The 19,778-nt window shown below is 46.7% G+C and overlaps 1 protein-coding gene across 4 annotated transcripts in view; it reads right to left on the bottom strand.

The window, feature by feature from the left end:
* Nucleotides 1–3,569: 3,569 nt before the first annotated feature.
* The window catches only part of CNBD1 (cyclic nucleotide binding domain containing 1), a 222,372-nt gene continuing 206,163 nt past the window's right edge, over nucleotides 3,570–19,778 (bottom strand). For 2 of the 4 annotated variants that reach the window (XM_028137827.2, XM_028137830.2), the window contains 2 exons: nucleotides 8,002–8,061; nucleotides 3,570–3,725 (listed from right to left, as the gene is read on the bottom strand). In XM_028137827.2, coding sequence (XP_027993628.2) covers nucleotides 3,609–3,725; nucleotides 8,002–8,061 — 177 coding nt within the window. In that variant the 3' untranslated portion in view covers nucleotides 3,570–3,608. Of the gene's footprint in view, nucleotides 3,726–8,001; nucleotides 8,062–10,243; nucleotides 10,418–19,778 lie in introns of those variants that run through there. The other 2 variants (XR_008554555.1, XM_028137828.2) reach the window with 2 other exon arrangements.

Here is a 19,778-nt window from a genome sequence, read left to right as displayed (position 1 = left end):
AGTGTGTCCAGGTGCTTATCTGTAGAGTAGGGAATAATAAATAACAGAACCTACTTCATATGGGTTTTGAGAGAATTGAGTTGACCCATTTGAAGGTTCAAAGTTCTTGCTTAGGTTAACTATGATTATTACTGTACGGCTTTCTCAACTGATCACTATTTGATAAATTCATCAAATTAACCAATACTATGTACTTCCTACATAAAAATATTGTGATTAATATGCAAAGCAAACCAAAATGTATGTGGCCAGAAGGCCATCCTTATACTCAATTATTGTATAATCTTAGAAACACTTTTATGCATATTGAACAATGTGAAATTAAATAATGTAATGACTCAGTTCTTAAGTTAATGTCTGAAAGTAAGGCTGTTATCCAGCCTTGGCCTGTGTTGCTCAGTGGTTAGAGTGTTGGCCCGTGCGCCAAAGGGTCAAGGGTTTGATGCCTAGTCAAGGGCACATACCTGGGTTATAGGCTCAATCCCTAGCCCCAGTCTGGGTCTGTTCAGGAAGCAAAAAATTGATCTCTCTCTCTCTCTCTCTCTCTCTCTCTCTCTCTCTCTCTCTCATCAATGTTTCTTCCCTTTCCCTCACCCCTCCCTTCCACTCTCTCTAAAAAAATCAATGGAAAAAATATCCTTAGGAGAGGATTAACAAATAATAATAATAATAATCTACACTAATAAAAGAGAAACATGCAAATTGACCATACCTCCATCACGCCCACAAGCCAGTCAGGAGCGAGCATGCAAATTAATCCAACAAAAATGGTGGTGGCCATGGAGCTGAAGCAAGCAGGAGGCTTGGGTTACCCCCAGCGATGGAGGAAGCCAAGCTTCTTGGCTGGCCCTGGCCTCCGCTCAAGACTACAAAGTTTCAATTATAGAAGATAAATAAATCCCAACAAAAATGGCGGCAGCCACAGAGCTGGAGAGAGCAGGAGGCTTGGGTTGCCCCTGGTGATGGAGGAAGCAAAGCTTCCTGGCCTCCCTTGGCCTCCACTCCAGGCTACAAAGTTTCAATTATAGAAGATAAATAAATCCCAGATACCAGGGCCTCCGCTTGGGTCGCCAGGGGACATGGCCAGCCTGCAAACCACCACAGGCCCCTCGCCCAGGCCACCTCATGCCCAAAGGGAACCCCCACCCTGATCCGGGATACCCTTCAGGGCAAACCAGCCAGCCCCCACCCGTGTACAAGGCCTCTATCCTATCTAATAAAAGAGTAATATGCAAATTGATTGTCACTCCAACACACAAGATGGCTGCCCCCATGTGCTCAAAGATAGCTGCCCCCATGTGGACATAATATGGCCACCACAAGATGGCCAGCAGGGGAGGGAAGTTGAGAGGGACCAAGCCTGCAAGGGAGGGCAGTTGTGGGTGATCAGGCCAGCACGGGAGGGCAGTTAGGGGTGACCAGGACGGCAGAAGAGGGAAGTTGGGGGCGACCAGACCTGCAGGGAAAGGCAGTTGTGGGGTACCCAGGCCAGCAGGGGAGGGCAGTTAGGGGAAACCAGGCCTGTAGGGGAGGGCAGTTAGGGGTGACCAGGCCTGCAGGGGAGGGCAGTTAGGGGCAATCAAGCTGGCAGGGGAGCAGTGAGGCATCAATCAGGCTGGCAGGGGAGTGGTTAGGGGGTAATCAGGCTGGCAGGCAGAAGTGGTTAGGGGCAATCAGGAAGGCAGGCAGGTGAGCAGTTGGAAGCCAGCAGTCCTAGATTATGAGAGGGATGTCCGACTGCCCGTTTAGGCCTGATCCCAGTAGGATCCGGCCTAAATGTGCAGTCGGACATCCCTCGAGGGGTCCCAGATTGGAGAGGGTGCAGGGTGGGCTGAGGGACACACACCCCATGCACAAATTTTGTGTACCAGGCCTCTAGTAATAATAATAATTCTGTTATCAATATGGAAGTTTTGTTGAACACTTTGAAGTCTTTAAAAAGAGAAAGGTGAGCCACCAAAGTATTGTCACTCTATAATCATGGGTTCAACTAGAGAAAACTTTTTGATTGAAAAAACTCTAAGAAAATAGATGTTTTCTACTTTTAGATCCTTCTGGAGATTTATTTAACTTCTTGCTCCACTTATCAAAAAACAAACAAACAAACAAACAAAGCCAGAGATTGCTTTTGGTGTAATTTAGGATTCCAATTTCTCAATCATGCAACACATATGATACTCCAGAATCTGATATTTCATTACGTGTATTAAAATTATTATATGTAGCATACATGTATGCATATATACAAATGATATATATAATTTTTCATAATTCTTCAATATGAAGTCTTTTTGTGTTTGAAGACACCTAAATCATCACAATGATGTTCTAAAGTGCAGTGTGGAAGTCACTTTCAAAACCCATACTGCATATCCACCAGTTCCCTGCCTCTATCTAGGGAAAGACAAGCAAACAGATTTTGCAGCTTCGACTGATATTTTGAGTGGACAGTTTTATCACTATCATCATTTCCACTTAAATTAGAATTTTCAGATCCTGTACAGATCAATTATTACTCTAAAGCATAAATTATCAAAAACAGTAAGGTTGACTATCACATGATTAGGCAGTGACAGGGTGTCACATGATTGCCTGTGGGCTCCTCCTCAGGGTGGCCACCAGAGGAAATGTATCAAAATGGCGATGATATTGACGGAAGAGCTATACAGCTACACCTTTGTAAATAGGCTATTTTAGAGTCCTGTGCAAGTCTGACTTCATGAAATACTTTTTTCTAAAAATTTGGGTAGGAATTCTATTTGCAGATACAATGGTTTGAATGTCTGTGCCCCCATCCCCCATGCCCAATGTGCTGGTGTCGGGAGGGGGGTCGTTGTGACATGCTGAGGTCCTGAGGGTGGCGCCCGCAGGAATGGGATCAGTGCTCCTCTTCGTAAGACGCCCCACAGAGTGGCCTGGTCCCTTCCAGCGGGTGAGCTCACAGGAGAAGGAGCAGGCGGCTATGCAGGAAGAGCACCCTCACCAGAACATGACCATCCTGGGGTCTGGTTGTTGGCCTTCCCCGCTCCAGGCTGTGAGGAAGACATTTCTGCTGTAGATACCCCCCCTCACACACACCCCTCTCCCCCCCCCCCCCGTGTACAGCACATTGTGACAGCAGCCCAAACTGACTAAGATCTTACATACACTGCAGAACGCACAGGAAATGACCTGTGCTTTGCAAACGAGTTTAGATGGTGAAAACCTGTATTGTTTTACAGGTTTGAAAAGGCAACAATAAGCTTCCTATTCTGCTTTCAACTTTATACTTAATCTAATGAGCCACAACATGGTATTTACTTTAGATACACTTCAGTTAGAAGCTTATTGGGATTCAGATGTCACAGAACTTATTTTAAAATGTTTGGTCCATAAAATTTGTTATGGAAGATATTTCTACCTCTTTTTATGATACAAGGCCCTCATAAAAAAAATGAACTGAACAATTCCATTGTCCAGTGTAAATATATGAGGAGGAAGGTCTTTATATGAGTGAGTCAGTAGGAAGCGTGTCTACAGGCCTGAATGGAGACCATCATAGTGAATTCAAAAGACAAACTAAGCAGAAATGGAGCCATGCGGAAACCCAGCTTTTTGAGCCGGTGTCTTTAATAAGTGACCAGGGTGTCCTTGAGGTTCCTTGGGATGCTCATCCAGTGGTGGTCCCATTTGCCGAAGCCTGGAACAATCCCGTTGTAATGCAAGGAGTCTCTCACTGTCTTATCCTGGAAAGACAGGGCAATTAAAGATAATTAATCCAGTCACCCCTTAAACTTTAAAACCTATCATTCCATAAATGGCAGGAATTCCATAGAAAAACAATTAGAAAAACAAAAAAGGGAATCTGTCTTAAAACTTGTAAAGATAGAATTTTTCACCTAAGCAAAATATATAGAAGATATGATTTATACACAATTTCTATTTAAAAAAACTCTTCAAAAATTCGTATTTATTAATTATTTCTCAATGGAGCTAAGTTTTTTGACGTTTCAAAAACAAGGATGTGAGGAGAAATTGTAACTGGATTTATAGAGCATGTTTTTCCAGTTCTATATTCAATTTAACACTATTTGGTCTATGTGTTTAATGCTACTATGTTTGCAAGAACCTTAAAGTATGCTTTAGACGAGAGGGAGACACGTGAACAAAGCATTTCATGATAGTTCGGGATGACCCGAGCCCTAACTGTCTGTCTGCCCTGGGCGGGCCACCAGCACGACTGCACGACACACTCCGGGTGGGAAACTGGGATGTGAGGATCTCAGAGGAACGAGGGAGACTCAGGGCTGCCCACATGGGATTTATGTGGAAGCATGATGCTCAGGAAGGAACCCTGGGGAGGGAGGGCGAGTCACACACAAAAGCTCAGACCCCAGCGACTTTGGCGCCGGAACAGGCGTCCTGCAGGGTCAGTCGGACGCTAGGCGCCGGGGCTTCCCCACAAGAGCTCCTGCGGCAGGCGCTTGCACAGGTGGCAGAGCCGAGATGTTAGGCCTGGACGTGAGCGAGGAGCCGCAGGTGTGACTTCATGAGTGGTTCCCTCATTAAAGCCGACAAATCTGAGTCTCGCACAACCAGCCAGGAGCTCACCAATCACTTTCTGAGTCGGTGTCTGACCACAGGAAATAATTAAAGAAACAAGAGCTAAGTGAAGGCCCTCAAGGCCCACAGTTTCCAGGGATTCCCCATAAAATCGGGGTGACATCAACAAAGTCATGGCACCTCCCTGCTGGGCCATGCCAGCAGAGAAAACACCTCCTGGCGGTATGTACACCTTCCTGCCTTCTTTCTTCGTCATCGCTGAGTCCCCGTGCGAGACAGGCCTGTGCCTGTCAGTCTCTGTCCCGTGTGGGATGACAGTCTAGTCATGAAACACGCAATAGCAGTGATTCAGTCGAAGGTGTTTCAGACAAGAGAGAACCGTTAGAGGTTCCGCAGGGCAGGCGATCTTGGCAGGGGCAAAACTCGTATAAAGTCACATGCAAAATTCTAAAACCAGATTTGGTTTCCTTTAAGGGAAATTGGAAAGTATGAAAATATTATTTACTTTTAAATGTTTGTGTATGGGATTAAAGAGATGGCCACATTTTTAGATAAAGCTAGAATTTAAAAGGAAAAATGCTACGTATGTCAACAACAGACTTAGTCTTAGTTGTTTAGTAAGTTGTAACATTTGGAGCGAAGCAGAGCCCTGGTGGGAGCTGAACCGTGGTGACTGGGGTGGGTGGGGGCTGCCCAGGAGAGCAGACACCTTCTGCAAGGGCGCCTCCAGGCCATGGGAGGGGGTGTTTGACGTGGGAAGCCACCCCCTCTGTTTTGCTGCTCTCTCCTGAACAGAGGTACGCATTCGGGGGCTCTCTTGCGCCCCCACCTGCTCCCTGGCCCCGGGGACCAGCACAGTCTGTGGGCCTGCGAGGGCGGCCCCTGGGGCTCAGCCCAGCCCGCCAGGAGCTCCTGGGAGAACCAGTCCCCTCGTCTGGTGTGTGAGAGGCATTGGAGCGGGCTCGCTCTAAATTAAATGTCCTGCGTAACGTCTCTGCCTGCCACTTCCACGTCCCATTGGAGCTGTGGCGTCTAGTCCACCTTCTACCTCCTCAGCCAGGAAGGCGAACCCAGGTGCCGCCTAATGGTTGTCTTGGTCATCACGCTGGGGTTTCCCTCTGGACCGTGGAGAAGGCATCTCAGCCGAGCCTCACTCTCCCACTGACCCTTTTTGTTTCTGAGCACACGCACAGACACACGCGAGGCCATGGCCACAGGGTCCTGCCCTGGGCATCTTGGAGGAGGCGCTAACTGGCCACGGAGGAGGGGGGAGGATGTGACCCATGAGGACGCCCGCAGGCAGGGAGTTTCCACTCTGCCGGAGCTGGAGAGCCTGAGGCAGTGTACCCTCTCTACCCTAACTTCCTCCAACTCACACATCACGGGAGACTCACACATCATCACGGGGGACTCACACATCATCACGGGGGACTCACATCACGGGGGACTCACATCACGGGGGGACTCACACATCATCACGGGGGACTCACACATCATCACGGGGGACTCACACATCATCACAGGGGACTCACACATCATAGGGAACTCACACATCATCACAGGGGACTCACACATCGCGGGGACTCACACATCATCACGGGGGGACTCACACATCATCACGGGGGGACTCACACATCATCACAGGGGACTCACACATCATCACGGGGGACTCACACATCATCACGGGGGACTCACACATCGCGGGGACTCACACATCATCACAGGGGACTCACACATCATGGGGAACTCACACATCATCACAGGGGACTCACACATCGCGGGGACTCACACATCATCACGGGGGGACTCACACATCATCACGGGGGGACTCACACATCATCACAGGGGACTCACGCATCGCGGGGACTCACACATCACGAGGGACTCACACATCATCACGGGGGACTCACACATCGGGGGGACTCACACATCATCACGGGGACTCACACATCGGGGGGGACTCACACATCATCACGGGGGACTCACACATCACGGGAGACTCACACATCGGGGGGGACTCACACATCGCGGGGGACTCACACATCATCACAGGGGACTCACACATCACGGGGGACTCACACATCATCACGGGGGACTCACACATCATCACAGGGGACTCACACATCACAGGGGACTCACACATCATCACAGGGGACTCACACATCACGGGGGACTCACACATCACGGGGGACTCACACATCGCGGGGGACTCACACATCGCGGGAGGCTCACACATCATCACAGGAGACTCACACATCATCACGGGGGACTCACACATCACGGGGGACTCACACATCATCACGGGAGACTCACACATCATCACAGGAGACTCACACATCATCACGGGGGACTCACACATCATCACGGGGGACTCACACATCACGGGGGACTCACACATCACGGGGGACTCACACATCATCACGGGGACTCACACATCATCACGGGGGACTCACACATCATCACAGGAGCCTCACACATCATCACGGGGGACTCACACATCACGGGGGACTCACACATCACGGGGGACTCACACATCGTGGGGGACTCACACATCATCACAGGGGACTCACACATCACGGGGGACTCACACATCATCACGGGGGACTCACACATCATCACAGGGGACTCACACATCACGGGGGACTCACACATCATCACAGGGGACTCACACATCATCACGGGAGCCTCACACATCATCACGGGGGACTCACACATCACGGGGGACTCACACATCGCGGGGGACTCACACATCGCGGGGGACTCACACATCGCGGGGGACTCACACATCGCGGGAGGCTCACACATCATCACAGGAGACTCACACATCATCACGGGGGACTCACACATCACGGGGGACTCACACATCATCACGGGAGACTCACACATCATCACAGGAGACTCACACATCATCACGGGAGACTCACACATCACGGGGGACTCACACATCATCACGGGGGACTCACACATCACAGGAGAAAGACGTTGATGTCCTTACCGCCCTCCCACCCTATGGCCCTGGCAGAGCTTCACACACACAGAGAATTCCCTGGGCTGGAAACGGGGCAAATGCAGGTTCCATTCACTGTGTGACCTGCACAAGTTGCTCCATCTGTCCAGTCCTCAACTTCCGCTTCCATCAAATAAGGGGAGCAATCGTCACAGGTCACGGGCAAAGGACGTGACACGTGTAAGTCACTGAGCACACAGTGCCTGCTTCACGCATGCGCTTCCCTCTCACATTAGAGCGAAAACGTGGTCACAACAAATTGATTTCCTATGTCTTCTGTGAGCCAGTGCTCAGCTATGAGGAACTAATGAATATATTTTTCAGTAGGAATATTTTCTTTAACGTCATTTATTGTAATTACTTTGTTTCCCTTGATAGTCATGCTCTGAAAAGACTATCACTAGTTTAGTTAACTAGTCCACCACAGTTTGTTGTAATATATAGTAGCATACCTTGAAAGTTCTCCATTCCTTTTGTAGTTCTTTTTGCAAATACTTATATCTGACATCCTCCTGCAAGAAAATGTAAGGTTAGATTGATCCAATGAACCAACGTGTACTCAGCTATGTAGCATCCTGTACTGTGAATTAATTCACTGCACTGACAGTCAGCAAGCCTGGAGGGTGACCCCAGGGTGGCGGGAGAGTGGCCCAGAGCTGACGGCTCACAGTGGGAGACGGTTCCCTTGTGCGCAGCACAGCACACAGGCAGGCGGCTCGGGCCTCCCAGGCAAGCAGGGTCTTGAAACCCAGTTCCAGGGCAGCTTTTAAGAAGAATTAACAGATATATAAATAATTTAGTTACACTTATATCAACACACACAGTATTTCCAGGTGTCCGTCCATCTTGTAAAATAAAAAGCAGTTAAGAGACAGGAGGCGGAATTAGACCTGCTCCCGTGTGTCAGTGAAGACTGGGCCAACATGCTTTCTCTGGGACTGTGTCATAGACTGTCCACCCACTTGTTTTCTGTGTCTGTCATCTGTTTGTCATTACTGTATTTAAATTCAAATTGTGAACATAATGAGTGAATACAGGCCCGTCTAGATGTTAAATAAATGTTTATACATATAAAAAATTAAAACCAACAAGTATCTTACTAATTGTCCCCACAGCGCTTTCAGTTATCCCATGTAAAAGGGTGTTTTCACACGTTAGGACATGATTAAACACATGAACAGAAAAACAGATTGCTTACGCAGAAAAGACTGCACCACTTAGTATTCCAATTATTCCTATCAAAACACGTAATAGGACCTTCCAGCCCATGTATGACCAAAACAATCAAATGATAATGAATCTGATTTCATACATCATGGCATAGAATGAGGATGTTCAAGTCACATAATGTACAGCAGCTCATTTTCTTCTTCAATATGGTCTTTGACATCAAGTAGTAAGTTTCCAATTGTTCTACATGATGAACAATAAGTTGTTATAGTTAGAAATTAATCAAATAAACAAATTAATAAAGAGTAAGTCACGTGGGTTTTTCATTTTCACGGAGCACCTATGAGCGCACACTGCACTGGGCAATGCCAGGACCGCGGTAATTCAGCCACATGTGGGGTTCCCACCTTGCCCATTACTTATGTTTTTATTCAGATTCAGAAGTATCAGTTGACAGTGACTCCTGGGGGATGAATGCCGTAGAACATTACTTGTGTTTTTTTGGTGGATTTGGAGAGCCATGCCTTGGAAACCATGCCTCCCTGTGTGCCACAATCTCAGGAAGAACCAGTGCCACAGCTTCCCTGGCTTTGCCCTCACTCACGGAGAGCCCGCGAGAGCCTTACACTGAGTCCCAGCCACTGGCCCGCTGTCTGGCACTCCGAAAGAAACATCTTTCAACAGAAGCAGAAAGCAGATGTTCAACGTTAGCCGATGTCCAGGGGACACACTGGCCATATGCAGGAGTGAAGGCCAAGCCCTCCCCTCTGTGTGGGAAGTGCTGACTGGGAGTCAGATTTCCAGGTGGCTTCATTTGGGTTTGTAAGAGCAGTGTGTACAGTATTCCAATCTCCACACTGTAGCCAAAACTACTTTCCTTTTGAAAGTAATTGTAATGATCCATTCGATTTTTTTAAACCATAACTAATTTTATTCAAAGCCTAAGCGACCGTTCAACCGTTCAACTGGTAGCTACGATGTGCACTGACCAATACACAGGCATGGAAACATGGAACAGACTGATGAACCTCAGAGGGAAGGGGGAGAGGGTAGGGCAGGAAGAGATTAAGCAAAGATCTTATATGTATACTAGAGGCTCAGTGCATGGATCCGTGCACAGGTGGGGTCCCTCAGCCTGACCTGTGGGGATCAGGCCAAATCCATGCACCGGGCCATTGAAAACCCGAAGGGGTCCTGGATTGTGAGAGGGTGCAGGCAAGGCCAAGGATCCCCACTGGTGCACGAATCTGTGCACTGGGCCTTTAGTCCTATATAATAAAGAGCTAATATGCTAATTAGACTGGATGGCAGAACAACCTTCCAGAATGACCAGTGGGCGGGGGGCAGGGCCGGGGCCATGAGGGCCAAGGCAACTGGGGCTGCAAAGGCCTACTCTTGCACAAATTTCATGCATCAGGCCTCTAGTTTCTACATAAAATAACAGAATAAAAGACAGTAATACGCAAAGGTAATTTATCTGCACCTTCACAAGAATTTCTTAATCTCTTTTGTCCAAAATCGTCAAGTTGCTTCCTCCATCATCATTATCACCCTACTCAGACATCAGCCTCTCCGTGTGGGCTGCGGGAACCTGACACCTCACATCAGTTTCATCCCCTGGAGCTGTGAGGCACTGGACTTGCTTCCACTGTCCTGGGTGCCAGGGTCCAGGGACAGCAAGTGCTCCTTCATTGTGCGCTGAGCAAGAGAAAGGGACGAAATCTAGTCATTTCCTGCCTGCCTTCCCTCCTGCCTTCCTGCCTTCATCCTTCCTTCCTTCTTTCCTTCTCTCCTTCCTTCCTCCCTTCCTTCCTGCCTTCATCCTTCCTTCCTTCCTTCCTTCCTTCCTTCCTTCCTTCCTTCCTTCCTTCCTTCCTTCCTGCCTTCCTGCCTTCATTCCTTCTCTGGAGGGGAGGAGGGAAAGGGGCCACCTTCACAGTTGTGCCAAGGGACCTTGACTTTGATAGGCATTAAACATCAGTCACCTGAATTAAGGCTCCTCCCTAACTAAACCCCTTTATTTTTTAATATATATCTTCATTGCTTTCAGAGAGGAAGGAAGAGGGAGAGAGAGAGAGAAACATCCATGATGAGAGGGAATCATGGATCTGCTGCCTCCTGCATGCCCCACAGTGGGGATCAAGCCTGCAACCCAGGCATGTGCCCTTGTCTCAGATCTCCTGGCTCATAGATCAATGTTCGAACCCTGAACCACGCCGGCAGGGCAACTAATTCCTTTATAAGTGATCTTTCAGCCAACATTATTTTTAATTTGAATAAAATTGCATGCAATAAAGGTACTTCTTTTACATTTTCTGTCTCATGATCTTTGACAATTGTATGCATCTGTAACCATCACCCAAAACATGATAAAAAATTATCACCCCGGAGCCTGGCTAGTGTTGCTCAGTGGTTGAGCGTTGACCCATGAACCAGGAGGTCACAGTTGAATTCCCAGTCAGGGCACATGCCCAGGTTGCAGGCTTGATCCCCAGTAGGAGGCATGCAGGAGGCAGCCAATCAGTGATTCTCGCTCATCATTGATGTTTCTCTCTCTCTCTCTCTCTTCCTCTGTCTCCCTCTTTCTTAAAACAATAAAAACATATAAGAAATTATTCCCCAGAAAGTTCCCTCACAGGCTTTCCATCACACCCCTTCCCAGAAATAATCATGTCCTAACTTCTAGCACTGTAGCTTCTTTGTAACTAGCATTTTACTAAGTGAAATTATACAATCCTGTGTATGTCTTTTTTAGTTTCTAGTTTTGTTCACTTTGCATAGCTGCAAGGTTCTTCCTGGAGTTCTATGTAACAGTTTGTTACTTTTTATAGCTGGGTAGGATTCCATTGAATCAACGAAGCACATGAGGCTGGTTCATGTTTCTGTTGATGAATATTTGTGTTTTTCAATTTTTTTATTATTAAGACTTAGGCTGCTATGAACATTCTTGTAAAACTGCTTGTGGATTCATTTCTTTTTTACTTTGGTGGCAAACACCGAGTCCTGGGGTAAGTGTATGTCTAACTCTAGGAGACGGGCACAGGTCTCCCCACGCTGGCGGTGCATTCGACACTGACACAAGCAACAGACAGCAGCTCCAGCGGCCCCTCCTGCCACATGCCACCCCTGACAGCAAGGTCATAACAATATTCCGTGTTTTCTTCTAGAAGATTTATGGCTCTGGGTTTTATGTTTAAGCATTGGCTCTGTCTTAGTTTTTTGGTGTTGTTATTTTTTTTTTGTGTGTGTATGTGGGAATGACCAATAAGCACAATAAAAAGTGTTAAATATCTTTAATCATTAAATCCAGTTTAAAACCACAATTGGAAACAATTTCATATGCAATAAAATGGCTAAAATTTTAAAGTGAGAAAATAAAATATAACAATATTTCCATGGAAAAAAAATGAATCTCAACCCCTATCCTCACTCTATATCAAAATAAATAATGGCAGTATATTTTCCTTTGATTTCTAGAGAATTCAGAAGGAAGGGAGGTGGGGGAGAGAGGGAGAGGGACATCAAACCGGCCATGGCTGCTGTTCAGGTCTTATTGGGGGTTGATGCACACGGGTAAATGGATCCCTTCAGTCCAGTGACAGTATTTAAATGGCCCTTAAAAGACCAGGCAAGTTTATGCTGTTGGAAATGGAGGCCCCTGAAGTAACTTACAGCTGAAGACGCCACACTCGGGTAGTGACCCTCCACTCCCTCCTGCCTCAGTGTCCCCGTCATCCCTAAGCTCTCAACCCAGCCCTGAGTATAGTCTCTGAAAAACCAGGCACCGGAGTAAAGAAAGGAGACGGGAATTGCATGTACACTTTTAACAGTTACAATAACTGTTTAGTGAAATTTAATCACAGCAGGATTCGATTCTTATCATCTAAACACAACATTCACATGCCGAGAAATCAGTGACATTGCCTCACAAGTAAGAGGTAAATAAAATCGAACTGGACTGCACTGTTTCTATAATTTTAGAAAGAAAGTCATTAGGGTGTAATGAATGAGAAAAGAGATGACCTAACAAAGTACAACAAAATCTGCTCGTCAGCAAAAGTGAAACATTGACCAGCTCTGTCAAGAACTAAGCTCCCCTGAGCCAAGGCCCGGCTTTGACCTCGTGTGAGTGTAGAAGCAACGTTAGGAAGAGGTTCTAGAACTCGCAGCAGAACCAGAGACACCATTTACTTAGGCTGTGGTCTGGGATGCCGTCATCATTTTCCTGACACGTGATTTCCACTGGATGGGACTTCACTACTGCACAAGGGAGCCGGCCATTGAATATACAGGCCCTTGTAAAAGGCTGCCTTATACTAACTTCAGATAGAATTTCTCCTTACATCCAACCATTAACCCTTAATAAATCTGAGACAAGGAATCCATTTATACCTCCTACATAATTTTTAAATTATATATTTAATGTAATCTATTTTCTTTTCTCTATCATGAGCATCTTTCTTTATATAAACTCTCCATTTTTAAAAATATATATTTTTTTATTGACTTCAGAGAGGAAGGGAGAAGGGTAGAGAGATAGAAACATCAATGATGAGAGAGAATCACTGATTGGCTGCCTTCTACACGCCCCACACTGGGGATTGAGCCCGCAATCCTGGGCATGTGCCCTGACCAGGAATCAAACCATGACCTCCTGGCTCATAGGTTGATGCTCAACCACTGAGCCACACTGGCCAGGCTAACCTGTTTTTCAATTAAGTTGCCAGCCCTCCTTTGAGAAAGCTTGTACTATTTCCAACCAGAATAACCTGTGAGGTGAGAACCAACATACTTGGCATTTAAGGTACAATGTTTAACATGAAAATGTGCAGTAAAAATAACATACCCCAGTAATGAAATCCTTGAACTTTAGATCTCTCCTGCAATTCCAGATAGACATTATATTATCTTCACATCCTGTTACTTGAATTTATTCTTTTGAAAAAATTGTTATTTTGTTATCTCATGAATTTCACATGGCAATATCAATTTCTCAGGAAAAAATACATATGTGTGGTACTAGAACAAATAGTTATTAGGATTTGAATTATTGGAAATTTTTATGTGCATTAAAAATTTTTAACTTATTTAAACAAATGTATCCTTAAAAAATAAAGAAATGTATCCTTTTGTTTTACAGCAAAATTAGTCAAAATAATAAAAGATAAAAGTTCCTGAGTTGTCTTAGCCCAAAAACTTGGCTACTATGAGAATTGTACTTAGCATTTGATAATGTGGGGGAAATGTAGAACATATTCTTGTAGCTTCCGAATTATCACTCTGTCAAGTAAATAGCTGTGTTTATTTTCAAATCCTAGTACTAGATTCCATCATTACCCAGAGCCTACCACCTATGACTAATCCTCCATGCTGTGAAGACCGTAAGTTGCCTTGTTTCTTTTAGGTGCCATGGGAATGGAAATGGTGAGATGGATCCCTGTGAACTGGGAAAATAGAGCACAAAGTAAGATGTTGACATGGCTGTTCAGTTTTGTATACCTGCCTACTAGGACAGAAGTGCCAAGTGCACACCTCCACTCGGAACTGCGTGCCCAGGAAGCCTTCTCCCGTTTGTACATGTTCCTGCTTGACTGGCTCCTGCATCTTGTGCTCAGGAGCATCCAGCTGAGAGGCGCACACTTTCTAGATGGAGCGAATGCCCAGGAGAGGGATGCGGTTGGGCACGGATGAAGAAGGCAAGTGTTGAGAGCAGGGCAGGAGGAAACTGTGTAGGGTAAAAAACACGTGGTGTCTGCTGAAGATAATGACCATCTCATATACATAAGTGTTAGGGATACACAACACCTCCCCAAAGGAATATTCACTAGCCAGTTAATGCCGATTCTCAGTGGGCTCTGACTTCTCACTGGGCGTGGCTGACTTCAGGAGTGATCTCAGAGCAAAGCCGTTCCGCTAGAATGGGGAACCCAGGCAAGTGTCGCTCAGAGAAATAGGCTCTGGGCACCTGGCTGGGAGGAGCCAGGAGCACCTGCCTCTACTTCCCAATTCAACAGGAGTTGGAAACGCAAGCAGGTGTGACATGGATAAACATGCCAATATGCTGTGTTGCCTTCCAGTTCTTCTAATGTTCTTTAAAAATTCATCTGGAGGAGAGATCAACCAAAGGACTTGTATGCATGCATATAAGCCTAACCAATGGACACAGACAACAGGGGGTGAGGGCATTCAACTCATGTCTGAATGCTAGTTTGGAACTGGAAGATGGAAGCATGCATCTCATCACTGAGTAACACGTGTTTGTGATTCCTTATGAATTTCGAGCAGTCGTGTTTTGTGTTAAGAGGAGAAAATATTAGGGGTCAAGAGGACCTTAGATTTTATTTGTTACCTTCTACGTATTCCATTTCTCAAGCGTATGAGTCAAGATTTTGGAAAAAGTAACTGCCAAGAATATTAAAGAAAATATATAAAGAAGACATTTTCAACCCCAAATGATTTCAAATCCAGTTTTTTCATCATGAAATACTTTCTAAGAAACTTGATTAAACAGAAGTTGAGCTGTATTCAATCAGTTGTGCTATGTATTTTCTTTCTTTACTAAAATAAAAATAGAAGTGCATCTTATGATAAAGGTTTCAAAAGTGTTTGAGTAGCCCTGGCTGGTTTGGCTCAGTAGATAGAGCGTCTGCCTGTGGACGGAAGGGTCTCAGGTTCAATGGCAGTCATGCTGGGTTGTGGGCTCCATCCCCACTAGGGAGTATGCAGGAGGCAACCTATTAATGGTTCTCTCTCATTATTGATGTTTCTATACCTTTCTCCCTTCCTCTCTGAAATCAATAAAAATACATTTTTAAAAAGTGTTAGAGTATAAGAAGTAACAATAAAATTGGTCCTGCTACCCCCAGGCTCACTGCCCCCCTCAGAGGGAAGGGCTGGCAGACACTGGTGGTTCCAGGGAGATGCTGGCTGGTGTTCTAGAACAGAACGGGTTGCGGAGATGCCCCAGCAAATGAACTGCTCATAAGGGCACCAAGAGGATTTTGAGAAAGACCGGACATCAAACCAAGTCAATGCTAATTCTTAGGAGAACATGGATTATCAGAAAACGGCCACTTCATTGTTTGCAATACAGAACTGAAACATGGATGTGTTATTTAAACTAGGACACCCACCACAGTTGCAAGAATTTTCCGGTTCATGATATTTCTATGTAAAACACCAGCTAACTTTTAAAATGTTGACAGCAACCTGTCCCCTGGATCAGGTGGACTTGTGCTCACCTCACGCTACCCCTCGGTAACGGGCAGAGACGGGGAGCGGAAGACTGGGTTCACCTAAGCAGCCTGTGTTTTAGCTGAAGGAAGGTCGCTCTCAGTGACAGGTGAAGGAAGTGATGTGCCCAGCACAGAAGCAGATTGGAACCAGGAGGGAGAGAGGAGTCTGCCTGCAGTGAGCAGGCTTCAGAGAGAGCGCTTCCATGCTGGGATCTGAAAGGCAGCCTCCTGCCCGGGCTGCGAAGATGAGAGCACAGCACAGGCAAGGGCACGAGGTGGGAAAGGAGATGGGGCAGGCCTCTCCACTTGGCATTGGTAAGGCACGAAGCAAAGAAGAGCAGGCGGCAGGAGAGGTTCCTGAGGTCAGCGGGGCCCACATGTGGGTGCCAGGGTGTTTCTCAGCATCTAGAAGGGTTCAGGAATATGGAGAAGGGGCTGCTTGTAAATTAATAAAGGGACTATAAATATAAATTTGGAAGGCATTTTGGAGAGCCAGAGGAGACTTAGCTATAGTAACCAAGTTCTTTGAATCTCTGGGCCCCTAGCTTTTTATTAACATACTAGAGGCCCGGTGCATGAAATTCGTGCACGGGGGAGGGGTGTCCCTCACCCCAGCCTGCACCCTCTCCAATCTGGGACCCCTTGAGGGATGTCTGACTGCCTATTTAGGCCCAATCCTACTGAGATCGGGCCTAAATGGGCAGTCAGACATCCCTCTCACAATCCATGACTGCTGGCTCCCAACTGATTGCCCCTAACTGCTTCTGCTTGCCAGCCTGATCACCCCATAACCAATCCCCTGCCAGCTTGATTGATGCCTAACTGCTCCCCTGCCAGCCTGTTTGCCCCTTCAATGCAGGCCTGGTCATCCCTAACTGTCCTCCCCTGCAAGCCTGGTCACCCCTAACTGCCCACCCCTATGCAGGCCTGGGTCCCCCCCAACTTCCCTCCTCTGCCAGCCTGGTCACACTCCTAACTGCCCTCCCCTGCAGGCTTGATCGCCCCCAACTTCCCACCCTTGCAGGCTTGGTCCCTCCCAACTGCCCTCTTTTGTTGCCCATCTTGTAGTGGCCATCTTGTGTCCACATGGGGGCAGGATCTTTGACCATATGTGGGCAGCCATCTTGTGTGTTGGAGTGATGGTCAATCTTCATATTACTCTTTTACTAGATAGGATAGAGGCCTGGTGCATGGGTGGGGGCCAGCTGGTTTGCCCTGAAGGGTGTCCCAGATCAGGGTGGGGGCTCCCTTGGGGCATGGGGTGGCCTGGGCGAGGGGCCTATGGTAGTTTGCAGGCTGGCCACGCCACCTGGCGACCCAAGCGGAGGCCCTGGTATCTGGGATTTATTTATCTTCTACAATTGAAACTTTGTAGCCTGGAGTGGAGCCAAGCCTCCTGCTTGCTCCATGGGGCAGCCATTTCTGTTGGGATTTATTTATCTTCTATAACTGAAACTTTGTAGCCTTAAGTGGAGGCCTGGGCCAGTCAGGATGTGCAGAAAGCTTGGCTTCCTCCATCGCCAGGGGCAACCCTAGCCTCCTTCTCTCTCCAGCTCTGTGGCTGCAGCCATTTCTGTTGGGGTTTATGTATCTTCTATAATTGAAACTTTGTAGCCTTGAGTGGAGGCCTGGGCCCACCAGGGTGTGCGGAAAGCTTGGCTTCCTCCATCACCAGGGAAACCCTAGCCTCCCTCCTGCTTGCTCAGTGGCCGCAGCCATCTTAGTTGGGGTTAAAATTTGCATACTCGCTCCTGATTGGCTGGTGAGCGTGGCTTGTGGGTGTAGCAGAGTGATGGTTAATTTGCTTATTACTCTTTTATTAGATAGGATATTGCCCTAAAGCAAAGCAGATATACGTATCAAAGGTAAGGTTTGGTATACAGTAGGCATTGTCAGGTTGGGGGAACTGCCTTCGGCTTTCAAGCAGCAGGCAATAATATATGCAAATCTTTAGTTTTGGGGAAATGCTTTCAGCTATTCCAGCAGGCAATAATATGTATCTTCAGCCCTGCTGAAGCCTCAAGATCCACCAACCTTTTGATGAACTTCTTGCATTTATGACCTGCTGGAATTAGCCCCCAGCACATGGACTTGTCTTAGCTCTGTCCCTCTGCGCTGACCCATAGGCCCTGGGTACCAATGAGTGAGTTTTAGTTGGGGAGGGAGTCAGAGGCTGTGCCACTCACATTTACCTGAGACTGTCTAAATCACCTGCAACCATGGGGTAAGCAACATTATGCAGAGTCCCTCAGCCCAGCTGCACTGGCTGAGAGGTTCCGAGAGCCAAGTTCATGAGTGTCAGTGTGGGGAACCGAGGGTCCGGAGAGGGGTAATGACTGCAGAAGTGTGCCAGGAAGGCTGGATTGCAGCTGTGACTGGGCCTGGACCTCCTAATCCATTTCATGTTTCAATCCTTAAGAAAACTACTGAGATAGCCATTCGCTGCCTGTTTTTGTTTTCAATCAGTTAAAGATATTTATTTTTCTGTCTAATGCAAGACAGCAAGCTGAGTGCTGTTGCAAGGTATTTTGTTGTTTGTTTTATAAAAAAAATATGTTTTATTGATTTTTGAGAGAGAGAGAAAGGTAGAAGGAGAGAGAGAGAGGAAACATCAATGTGAGAGCAAAACATGGATCGGCTGCCTCCTGCATGCCCTCTACCAGGGATTGAGCCTGCAACCTGGGCATGTGCCCTGACCAGGAATCGAACCGGCAGCCCTTCCGTGTACTGAACAATGCCCAACCAAACTGAGCTGCACCGGCCAGGGCTGTTGCAAGGTTTCTGAAGTAAAAAGTGTTGCCTCCCTGTGTACTAGACTCATTTGGGATGCTCACTTTGAACTATAAATGTCTCATCACCGTGTGGTACACCTGAGACTAACACAATTTTGTGTGTCAACTGTAATTGGAAAAACAAAGTATTGCTCTTTTAAAATGTAGAATCTTGTTGTGGACCCAGGGCTTTTAGGCATTTTCAATATTAAATAATGCAAGTGATATATAAAGGAATATAACAGTGTCAGACAGACTAAATAAAACAAAATTGTGCCATATTTAAATCAATGTGTGGGTCACTTAAGTTTACCTACAGCTTCCAAAGTTTGAAATATTAGCATTAACATAAAAGATGGCATTTCTAGAAGGGATTACTCAAGATACAGTTCTGAGTGGGTAGGAGGCAGGGCCTGGAACCATAGCCCGGCTTCAAATTCCACCCAGGCCTCAGCAGCCAGGTGACCCTGGGACATTATCTCACTTCCTTGTACCTCAGTTAGTTATCCGGGAAGCAGAAATAACAATAGCAACTGCGATTGTTGTGAGGGCTTAAGTCAGTAAATGTAAAGCATTTACTAAATATTATCAGCTGGGCCCTGATAGGTTGTCCATGTTGGAATATTAAACATTGTGTTTAAATTTGAAAGTGTAAGGCTATTGGGAAATGCTACACGTACACATCCACGACCACACCCACACTACACCTATGTCTGCATCGACATCTCTCTATGTCTGTCTATAAAACATGTTGCTCTTCACTTTTCCAATACCCATTGTCTGAAAGAGAACTATTTTAGACCTTAGTTCCTCCTCCCACCAATCTTCAGAACTTTCAAAGATGGACAACCCCTCTGCTAGGGGCTGGATGGGGGATAAAACAGAGGAAAAACCCCGAACAGGTTCCGTAGATGTCAGCCAGGCTCACTGCCATTTTGTTCTTGTTGCCTCGCATTTTACTGTCCTTACTTATGCCTTTATCTGTCTCACAAGCTATCTGTCACATCTCTTTGAAAGCCACGGTCCCAAAGGAAGGACTGGGGTCACCCTCCT

Source organism: Eptesicus fuscus, chromosome 19 (assembly GCF_027574615.1).
Source record: "Eptesicus fuscus isolate TK198812 chromosome 19, DD_ASM_mEF_20220401, whole genome shotgun sequence".
NCBI classification, from domain to species: domain Eukaryota; kingdom Metazoa; phylum Chordata; class Mammalia; order Chiroptera; family Vespertilionidae; genus Eptesicus; species Eptesicus fuscus.
The sequence above is the reverse complement of the archived record's forward strand: the minus strand, read 5'-3'. Positions and strand labels throughout refer to the sequence as shown.